Below are 11139 nucleotides of genomic sequence, written 5' to 3' on the forward strand. Positions count from 1 at the left end.
GCCCCCCCATCATCCTCTAACTGGACAGAAAATGTAAAGCCAAGGTGTTAATTTGCAGTGAGGGGGCTCGGGGATCAGGGGTCACTGCAGAAGAATTTACCAAAGCCTTGTTTGTTAGTCTGCTGGAGCCCAGACTGTAAGAGCCGGACACACTCGCAGTGAAACAGATAACTGAAGCCTGAACCTGCAGATTCACATTTAATCCATCTTTAATTCATGTTACCGACCAAGCTGCGACAGTGAGACGTCCTGCTGAGGGTGAGCTGCTTTTTGGTTTTTCACTTTATCTTTCTTGAAAACCTGATGATTTGTGGTTGTAGACACTGAGAAGTAGATACAGTATTTGACAACCAGCATTACTATGTTTTCATATGGATGTATATATTTTAAATGATTTTGTAGAAAGACAAAACAATATTCTGTGTTGCAAGGGAAAAAATTCAAGAAAATATGTTTTAAAAGTTGTAAATAATAGTAAGTAGTAATTTGAAGAGATAGGTGCCCTTTTATTTTTTAAAGGGTTGTTGCACCGAGCTTGTGAGCGGTTTTCACTTTGGCTTTTCAGTATCATACATCTAACACATGTTTTACCGGCACAGATGTCTTTATTCTCTGCTCCGGTTTTCCTGCTGATTTTGGCGCTAAGTTCACGTGCTGAAGCGGGAAAATGTCCGAGGGTGTGCAGCTGTGACGACGCCAAACTCACGGTCACCTGCGTCGGCAAGAACCTGACGGCGGTTCCTCCGACTGTAGATGAGGTGAGGAAATCAAATGTGAAGTGTAGTGCCTCCTTTTTTACTTCACACAGCTGTTGGAGGAAGGAAACTTGAATGAAAGCTGTTTCTTTATTGATCCAAAAGGAAGTTGGTAGATCACTTTAATAACCGCCTGCTCACAGATAACAGTGAAACTGGACCTGAGGAATAACAACCTGCAGGTGCTGCCCAGGGGAGCGTTTGTGCTCACGCCCTACCTCACCCACCTCAACCTGCAGCGCTGCAACATCGTCAAGGTGAAGGAGGGCGCTTTCCGGACCCTGGGCCGCGTGGTCTCCCTAAACCTGGCCTACAATAACATTGACATCCTTTACCAGGTGAGAGGAGAAGGCGAAACCGCAACACTGAAAAGACTCAGTTGATATTTTGGTCAGAAAACTGAACCCTCCGAGGTCGAAGGGCATTTTCTCCATTTCTCCATTATTTCTTAAATTCACCTTTTAGAGGATTCTTTCATGTCACATAATGACCAAGTGTTTCATATCACAATTCTCAGAACAATCTCAGCTCTTTTTATAACGAGGCCCGTTTTTTTGTCGTAGAAAGAGATGATTCGGCCCAAATGCTGAAAAATTGAAACCTGGTTTTTGAAATTCTTCAAATCTCTTGTGAAAACAAACCTTTACTGATGTGGATGAATTGTTTTGGTGCTTGAAAAAGGTTCATCAACGTCTATAGGTTCATAAAAACATGTGAGTAAAATAGTAGATAAATGCTGAAAATGAAAATTTGAAACTATGGGACCATATTTCGCTGCTGTATGATTCTGATATTAATAGAAACATCCATCAACCTCTTATTCCCTCGCTGTCTCCACACCTCTGACCTCTGACCTGACTGATGCAGGAGTCCTTTGACGGCCTCTCCTCCCTGAAGGAGCTGCATCTGGACCATAACCGTGTGGAGGAGATCCAGCCTGGAGCCTTCACGCAGCTCGGCTTCCTCAACATGCTCGCCCTCACCCACAACCAGCTGGTCTACATCCCCAACATGGCGTTCCAGGTACTCGCACGTGGTGGTTATAGACCTTTTTCAATCATCACAAACACAGACAGCGATACAAATACTGCTGCATGCCCGCACGGCTTCGTGGTTGATCGATATGTGGTCTCACCTCCTCCTCCAGGGCCTGCACAACATCAAGTGGCTTCGTCTAAGCCACAACTCCCTGAACAACTTGGCCCCTGAGGCGTTCGCTGGCCTGTTCACCCTCAGCCGCCTCAGCCTGGACCACAACGAGCTGCAGTTCTTCCCCACTCAGACCATGACCAGGTCTGGAAACTCTGAAGGAATATTATGTGCATTATACACGTGACTTTAATAGCTCATGACTTTTAGCAGCGTCACTATAGGAACAAAAGCCACAGTGTTTTGCTATGGGCCAAAGACTCTACTGTATTAGTACAGTAGTAAGAGACCAGTAAGAGAACCCACTCTTTGTTTACAACACCTATTGCATGTCTGAGAAGAGAGATCCCTCCCTGTTTTCTCCGTCTTTATCAAGTTGTTCTTGCGGATCTTTATCTCATCAAACCGGAGGACGTTGCATGTTGTACAGATAGTAAAGCCCTCTTAGGCAAATATGTGATTTCAGAGTATATAAAGAAAACTGACTTTAATAATCAGTACGATGCCATTTTTATAAGTGAAAATTATATTGTCATTAACGGCCGGATGAAAACACTATGGGGCAAAAAACGACCAGCTCAATTTCCTGCTTTGCCCAGTTGTTTATATGAAAACACACAATCTTATATTATTTTAGTTTGTTTTGTTCTACGTTTCCAGTTTTCAGTCTGAGTTTGTGTGGTTCAGGTTTTTACTTTAATCTCTTCTCCCTTTAAAGACTCAGTGAAGTCACGCGCCTGGACATGAGCCACAACCCCATGACCTACCTCGGGGAGGAGTCCGTCTCCATGCCCAAGCTTACGCGCCTCTACCTGGACCACATGTCCCTTCAGGACCTGTCAGACCACGCTTTGTCCCGCGCCCCCCTCCTCTCCCACTTGGACCTCAGCCACAATCAGCTTCGTTACCTGGAGCCCCTCTCAGGCCCCAAGGAGCTGGACAGCCTCAATCTGACAGGTACGACGGTTTTCACTTCATCCGAACATGAAAGACTGAGGACGATGGACACGCCGTATGTCATTTTTAATACATCCTGATCATCTTGCATCTTCTTAAAGGCAACCCCATCTACTGTAATTGCTACATGCGGCCCCTGAGAGGGTGGGCGAGCGCCGGGGGTGTGAAGCTGCTGGGAGCCTGTGTCGGACCTCCTCACCTCTCAGAGGAGCCGCTGCAGGCGGTGGCTCCTCTGGATCTGCGCTGCCGCGGCAGGGGCGAGATGCTGAAGGACGAGCTCGAGGAGGACAATGACAGCACAGGAAGCCCCCCCCCCACAGCCAAGCCCAAGCAGAGAGTCAAGTGTCCAGTTAACTGTGACTGTGATGTGAGTGTTTTCTCTCTTTCTTTTTTCTGGGTCAGATTTTGTGCGCTGTGTTAAGGAACTGTTGTTTAAAGGGACAGTTCAGGTGTTCTGTCGTGGGGTTGTGTGAGGTCAGTCATATACAGTCGGTTCATTACCTGCAGTAGATTCTGATCAGCTCGCTCCCAGTGAGGAGATCAGACCAGGAGCACCGTCACACCAGCAGAGTGACGTGTTGCTGTGGGCGGGGCCACCAGAGAAAAGGTGTTTTAAACACCTTTAAAAACAAAACAATCCAACATCTGTTTAAATGAAGCTTCATGTAGAATATTTTCAGAGTCGTATCTTCCTGTGAAAACAGCACTGTCCTTTGGTACTATATTTTTCAGCCGCTGAACAACCGTATTCCTACGCACCCATACAGAGCGCACTGTAGCTGAGCGAATCAGAAAGCGGCGTAATACAGTACATCTCTGTAGGTGCACTTGTATGTAGGAATACAGACTGAGTTTAAAGTCATATTTTTAGATTAAGTTACTAATAACTGGAGTGTCAATATTGTTAGATACCAAAGGAACGGAGAAAAAAGTTTCAGACACCTTGTTTTGATAATAGATGTAAAAACATATCTGTAGACTAGTTACCATATTTATCATCACGGTGGAAAGTAACTTAGTAGATTTATTCAAGTACTTTTGAACTATGTTTTAATGTTCTTTTCCATTTTATGCTACTAGGAAATATGCACTTTTCCTCCATTACATTTATCTGAAGGTTTATTGTGACTTTTTAGATCAAGATTTTTCCAACAAAACATATAATTAACTTATAAAAGATATTTTATAAATTGAATTGATTAAAAAACCCAACAGTGTAAAACAGTTCAGATCAGTTCTGCATTTTAATGCATCAATAATAGTCAAATAATACTGTATTTAAGGGGCTATTCTGTCACTCAGTGTTTGTGTAATTACCCTCACGGCCAGAAGGGGGAGACAAACGTCCCCCACTGCAGGTTTCAGTATGAGTGAATACTTTCTGATAATACTTATGCAATTTTACAAAGAAATATTTCAATGCAGGACTTTTACTTGTAATGGAGAATTCCTACAGTGTGGTATTTTCTGCTTTTACCTAAAGCAGCTGTAGTCAATGTTTTTATATGAACTAAGTCTTTGTGAATGAAGTCGCTCGTAATGATGAAGCCACAGAAAACTGTCACCAAGTAGCATTTAGCAGCTAAAGAGATATTTTCCAAAAACAGCTAAAAAGACATTGTTGAACTTACATTCATCGCTGTCGGACCATCAGAAATATGTTGCTGTAGAGGTGTGTCCTTGGTCCGGTGCTGTTTACCTCATACATAGATTACATAATTGTTCCTAATCTATACATCAGTGTCTACTTCCTTCTACTGCCCCCAGCTCTTTTTTCTTCACCTCCACCAGTGTCACTAACCATCCTGCCATTAAAATGGCACCATATAACTGTCACTGAGCCTTACACATATTTAGGAATTAGGCCGGCTCTTAAGATTTATATTCAACAATTGATTAAAAAATGAAAACATCAAATATCTCATGTTGAATGAATCAACAAACTCTCTTCAAATTAGAGTCTTTCATTTCCTTTGGAGATTTTAAGTTATATTTTCTTATGTGTTTTCTGATTCTTGAAAGTGCTTTTCTTAGTTCCCTGTTTCTTAGTTCCTTATATTGTGTTTCTGTTTTGCTGATTGGGTCCTTCTGATTGTTTTTAGTTCTCGTGTCTCTCTTGGAAAATATGTCTTAATCTGAGTGAGACTGCGTGATTACATAAAGACTAAACTAAAAATTAAATCAGAATTCAAATGAATGCTAACATTACATGCTAATAAGATCGCTAGATTAACTGAAAATGTGGTAATATGTCAGTTTTGTTCATAACAACTTGCTGCTATAATATGTTGTTATAATATTCCATTGTGATTTGACCCTCCCCAGATTGAAGCCCAGCATGCCACATGTGAGGGTCAGGGTCACACCAAAGTCCCACGAGGCTTCCCCACCAAGACGCAGCTGCTGGACCTCCGCAGCAACCACTTCCACTACCTTCCTGCCAACGGCTTCCCAGGCAGCGGTCAGGTCGTCTCCCTTCACCTGGAGCTCTGCAAAATCCACGAAATCGAAGGAGGCGCCTTTCGGGGGATGAAAAACTTGGTTTATCTGTATCTTTCTGACAATGACCTCACAGTCTTGGATCCTGGAGCCTTTGCAGGAGCCCCCGAGCTCACCTACCTTCACCTGGAGGGGAACCGGCTGGCACAGTTCCCTGGATCAGGTCAGTGGTTGGTCAAATCCAGTCTGGCTGTGAGTGAATTAAAGTTGCAGGAATTTATATTCTGTCTCTCTGTGTCTCTCCGGTAGCTTTGGGAGTCTTACCAAGTCTGTTTGTGCTACACCTGGAACGAAATGCCATCTCCAAACTAGAGCCCGCTGGTTTGCTGTCCTCAGTAACCCCTAAACTAAGGGAACTTTATTTGACCAATAACACCATTACTGCTATTGCCAAGGGTGCTCTGGACTCAGCGTTCCTAGGTACGCTTCACCTGGATGCAAATCAGCTGACAGAGGTGCCGACCCACGCTCTGTCTGAGGCCAATAATCTGGAGGAACTCAACCTATCTCACAACTCAATTCGCTGGGTGGGACCAAACGCATTCCAGCCTGTGTCCCGATGTCTGAAGAGGCTTTACATGGATGCGATGGGCATGGAGAAGGTATGAGAGACCACAGCAGCACTTCCTAAGTGTCCTTTGTTTATGTTTTCTCTTGCATTGTTCCACCAGCCAACTCCTGCCTCCATTTCTGAATACACTTTCTTAACTTCTCTCTGTTTGTTTGTTTTTTTAAATTATGTTGTTATTACTGGGAAGAGTATTTGATGTAATCATAACCTGTACAACCTACACTGAGACCAAAATTGTACCATTGTCCAGATGTCGAGGGACGCTCTGGCGGGGCTGGGCCCGGGGCTGAGGGCTCTGACTGTGAGAGGAAACCAGCTGGAGGAACTTCCTGAGCTGAGCCCACTCACAGGCCTGGAGGTGGTCGACCTGCAGGACAACCCTCTGCTGTGTGACTGTGCTCTGCTGCCCCTACGCAGGTCAGTGCACATTCCACTGGAATTAGCTCTTTGCAAATCATTTGGCGTTTAAGTGTAAGTTAGTATTTCTAAAATTACGACAGTGGCAACACATTTAATATCTGTAAGCTGCAGAGGACTGCAGCTGCTGGGAGAGTTGCTACAGGGACCAAGGAGGCAACTAGATTAATTGCTATTCAAATTTACACCATTCACAGGGATTGTTTGACGGTCTGTCTCCCTCTGTCTCTTTGTATCTGTGCCTCAGGTGGATGGAGAATGTGAGTTTGGAGGTGATTGCCACCTGTGGTCACCCACCGGAGCTCAGGGGTCAAAAGGTCACTGACGTCCAGGTCTTCACGTCGTGCCCACAAAGTGGCTCTCCTCCAGGTCAGGAAGCTGTTGTGGACCTCAGACCTCCAAAACTGAAGAAACCCAAACCCAGCCTCTCGAAAGCCCCAGGAGTCAAAGCGAGGCCTGCAAAGCCCAAAGCTAAACAACCCAAACCAACCAAGAACCGGCCTCAGAGGAAACCTGTGGTACCAAAAGTGGCAAAGAACAAGAAGACACTGTAATAAGTGAATATAACAAATTGAACTTAACCTGTTTCCAGCTTTTTTGCAGTTAGCCTGATCATGCTGATGAGTTTGTTATTGTAGCTAAGTGTGAAGACACTTTTTTGTTTTTATTTACAGCTATTTTCAGATTGCAAAGATGTGTGGAATTTACATGCACTCTTTGCTATCTGTGTCTAATAAACACAACAAAGCAAAAACAAAGGGGAAAGAAAAGAAAGAAGCAACCTGGTCAACATACTCCCATTGAACATTTATTTCAAACTGTCAAGGCCATCTCAAAAAACTACAATAAATGTTGTATAAAAAAATAAATGTGTATTCACTAATATACATGCTAGTATACAGCGGTCAAACCAGTAATGGTGATTTATGGTAATTCTTGTGTTTTATGTCCAACTGAGTGCTACAGTGAAATAAAATATATTCACTGCCAGTCACAACTATATAATCTGTGCTGACATAACACCTGCATAAAGATTCTTGTGCGCATTGTTTTACGTCTCTTCTACCATTCAGTTGAAATGTGATTGACCCAGATGCCCTATAAAATCTTTTAATCACTATTAACTATCAGGTATATGATGATAAAATATTACCGAACAGCCATTGGTTCCATGGTGTAATGGTTAGCACTCTGGACTCTGAATCCAGCGATCCGAGTTCAAATCTCGGTGGAACCTAACTTTTTTTTTCTTCACTTCATTTTAATGGACTTGATAAATGGCGCAGTTCTTTTGTGCAATGTCACAATAACCACATACTCTCCAAAATAAGCATAAAATAAAATAGATGGACACGAGCTGTGTTTAATAAAATAATACGCTGGCGGAAATTGCTGTGTTTCTTCCGGGTAACATGTTCGTCACACCAAACTCCGCCATTCAAGATGGCAGCAGCTATGGATGTAGATACACCGAGCGGCACAAACAGCGGAGCAAGCAAAAAGCGATTTGAAGTAAAGAAGGTATGGTCGAATTACTCTGTTTCGATATGTAAATAATTTGTGTAATCTATCAGCAGCGCCAAATCACCTCTATCTCAGCTCACTGCCACTAACTAGCTACCTGCTATTAGTATGCTAGCGCTAAACTCACATACATTATGGTTAGTAGCTCACATAGCTAGCAGTTAGCCTCCCTCAGACAGGGCATGAATTTGCACTTCTCTTTTTGGTGGCTAGCTAAAACTTAAATCACAAGAACCCACACCGATGTGATGGAGACCACCAACCCTCAGCACGGTGTAATTAACAAAAGAGAGAAGCCATCTTAACGTTAACGGTTAACCTTAACTGACGTTGTCGTTTAAGACCAAAGCTCGGATACCCTTGCTAGCTAAGTTAGCTTAGCTAAACTGCATTCCGAACAGTGATAGCTCCTACGAAGATTCAAAACTGTAACGTCAGCTACAAAACGTGTATGATCATCTCTAGATATTATTAATAAAAAAAATAATATATTAATTAATAATCAAATGTATGTTCAACGTAGAGGTTGTAAAATAAAGAGATGATACGATTGGTTTTCCAAATCTGCAAGTTCAACATTTTAAAAAGTTAAATCTCACCTTTGTTTTATTTTTTATTTTTTATTAACTCCCAAATAAAACTTTTTTATATTATTTCGATATTGGCATTAATCACTGAAGCTGTACATCAGTTAACAACCTGTGCACTGATTGTCCCTTACTGTCTCCATGTTGTTTACTGTGCTTCTCAAATAAGACATGAGCATGTTTAAATGTTTTAAATCTAAAGTGTTAAATAATTTATTTTTGTTCCAGTGGAATGCTGTGGCGCTGTGGGCCTGGGACATTGTGGTGGATAACTGTGCTATCTGTCGAAACCACATCATGGATCTCTGTGAGTTTGCTTTCACTCTATTGACACATTCAGACAGGTGACAAATTAAAGAAGAAACCTGAATGAGTGAGTGGAGAAAGGATGACGACGCTCCCGTCATTAGGGCACGAGGGGTCACTGAATGGTTTGAACAGTATGTAAATGATGTGAATGGGATCTATGGGACATTTTGGACCAATGTGTTTGACAGCACTCTCTACCATCATCATCAAAACACCAAATGAGGGAATATCTTTTGGAAGAATGGTGTTCAGAGACTTGTAGAATCAATGCCAAGGCTCATTGAAACTGTTCTGGCAGCACACGGTGTCCCAACATCTTACTAAGACACTTCATGTTGTTTTTTTTTTCTTTAATTTGTCACCTGGTTTTGTGAAAATTGTATCTGTTGACACATTTCTCCTTACAACATCAGGTATAGAGTGCCAGGCCAACCAAGCTTCTGCAACTTCTGAGGAGTGCACTGTAGCCTGGGGTGTCTGCAATGTGAGTTTCTATTCCCGCCTCTAACATTGAGTTTATAGATGAGAAATCAGAATCTTCTCCTCATCGTTGGTTAATGCTTTAAAGCACATTATATTTTAGGATTTAATTATATTCTGTAAGTGAAGTAAAACCATAACTTCACTTATGAGGTTCTTCCTTATTTAATTGCATAGAGTTGTTATTGCTGTGTTTAACTCTGAACTCCTGCCAGCTGTAATATCTTACTCATAAATATTCAGTTTATGGAATAAAATTCAAATTTCACAGAAAGTTTATAAATGTTATGGTTATAAACCAGTTTAAAACTGACTCCAATTATTCAGTCTGTGTTTATGATGATAGTTGATTACATTTTACTGTTCTCATGACAAATTTCCACCGTTATGTCATAGTTCAGTGCCATGTTTGGTGTTTCCATTGGTCTGATAACTGTCACAGACACAATTTAGTTGCATATTTTCACCATTTAGATTAATTATCCCCCGAATGTAAGGCGTCATTTGAATCTGAAAATGACTTAAAACTCTTTATGATCAGATAACAGTGCGGGTTTGAGTTTAAGGAAATGCTCTGACAACAGCTTCTGATCAATTTGAAGCCAGCTCATTAATAATCAAATCAAGCTTCCTATAAGATTGATTTGAAAATCTTTAAAAATCATAAGGTGTAAATGTGTGTTAAGACAGAACGCAAAGCAAATTATTGAGGAGGCAGAACAGATTTATACAGTGAGAAAATTTGCTTCACTTTCTGAACACAATAAAGAGTCATGGCACCTTTTATGCAAAGAATTACCATCATATGAACTGACGTAGCATTAAAACTGTAGTTTTAATGGGTGGGGTGGTTATTGTGCAGAAAGTTAAGTTATATTAAACTTATTTCTGGTTATGATAAACCATACAGCGCACAGTACATTCATATCATTTTATACCCTGATGGTTTGTGTCTTTTCCCAGCATGCCTTCCATTTCCACTGTATTTCTCGTTGGCTGAAAACCAGACAGGTGTGTCCTCTGGACAACAGGGAGTGGGAGTTTCAGAAGTGAGTATCATTGCCTGTAGATTCAAGTGTAATTCTCCAAAGTGTCGTACATACGGATTATGTAACAGTGCGTTGAATCTTACTGTTGTCGATTCCATTCATCACCTCTGACAGTGAAAAGTTGTGACTATATTTTTGAACCTCTCTCTCTCTCTCTCTCTCTCTCATATTTTCACAGATATGGACACTAGCTGTGTTATTGTCAATCCCTTTCTTGGCTTCTACAAGCATCATCATTACTTCCTCTCTATTCCCTCTCTAATCCTAGTTGTTGTTGTTTTACACCCACATCTCTGTTTTGGTTTGTTGTAAGTACAGAAATAAACACAAATGTTATCAGAACACAGAGCTCGGTTTGTTTGTGTGGGCAGCAGGGCTTTCTGGTGGTTCACTGCGCTGGTTTGTGAAGCAGGAATTAAATTTACAATCTGTGCGGACATAAGAGACGGGCTGACTTTCAGCTGCTGAAGAGAACATGGCTCAACATTTAGCTTGGTTGTGTCAGATCAGCTTTGACGCAGTGATTCAGGGCTCAGTGAGAGGCAGGACCGACCGTGTCACCGTGCAGTAATCCTCTGGCTGAAAGACAGATGCGGCGGGTGGATTAAGTGGCCCGGTGACCCACTGTCCCTCTGGTGCTGATTTATCCTGGAGCACCTGTAGAGACTTGTGTATATTCAGTTCCTGTTTAAAAGAGTGGACCTTTATTATCCACTGAAGACGAGTCAAACTAGTGGTTAATGTAAAATGACAGAACTGAGGACTGCAACCAACAATGACCTTTATAATTTATTTGAGCTGAAACAGTTCTTTGCCCTTTTTAAATAATCATCATTTTCGTA

General features: G+C 41.9%; 2 protein-coding genes and 1 non-coding gene across 3 annotated transcripts; all 3 read left to right on the plus strand.

Annotated features, from left to right (window-relative positions):
- The first annotated feature begins 599 nt into the window (after positions 1–599).
- Positions 600–7338, plus strand: chadla (chondroadherin-like a). Its single transcript, XM_023397192.2, has 10 exons — positions 600–758; positions 899–1093; positions 1623–1778; positions 1903–2048; positions 2623–2861; positions 2963–3228; positions 5187–5523; positions 5610–5962; positions 6182–6348; positions 6596–7338. The coding sequence occupies exons 1-10, from the start codon at positions 600–602 to the stop codon at positions 6900–6902; spliced, it is 2325 nt and encodes a 774-aa protein (XP_023252960.1). The 3' UTR covers positions 6903–7338.
- A 175-nt stretch (positions 7339–7513) lies between these two features.
- Positions 7514–7585, plus strand: trnaq-cug (transfer RNA glutamine (anticodon CUG)). Its single transcript has one exon. It is a non-coding gene; the product is annotated as a tRNA-Gln (tRNA).
- A 166-nt stretch (positions 7586–7751) lies between these two features.
- Positions 7752–10639, plus strand: rbx1 (ring-box 1, E3 ubiquitin protein ligase). The gene is made up of 5 exons (XM_023397191.2): positions 7752–7869; positions 8688–8766; positions 9182–9252; positions 10212–10297; positions 10476–10639. Exons 1-5 carry the CDS (start codon positions 7792–7794, stop codon positions 10486–10488), a joined length of 327 nt encoding a protein of 108 aa, XP_023252959.1. The 5' UTR covers positions 7752–7791; the 3' UTR covers positions 10489–10639.
- The last annotated feature ends 500 nt before the right edge of the window (positions 10640–11139 follow it).

Source organism: Seriola lalandi, unplaced genomic scaffold, assembly GCF_002814215.2.
Source record: "Seriola lalandi dorsalis isolate HSWRI2012SDOR001 ecotype SW California unplaced genomic scaffold, Sedor1 jcf7180002055004, whole genome shotgun sequence".
Classification (NCBI taxonomy): Eukaryota; Metazoa; Chordata; class Actinopteri; order Carangiformes; family Carangidae; genus Seriola; species Seriola lalandi.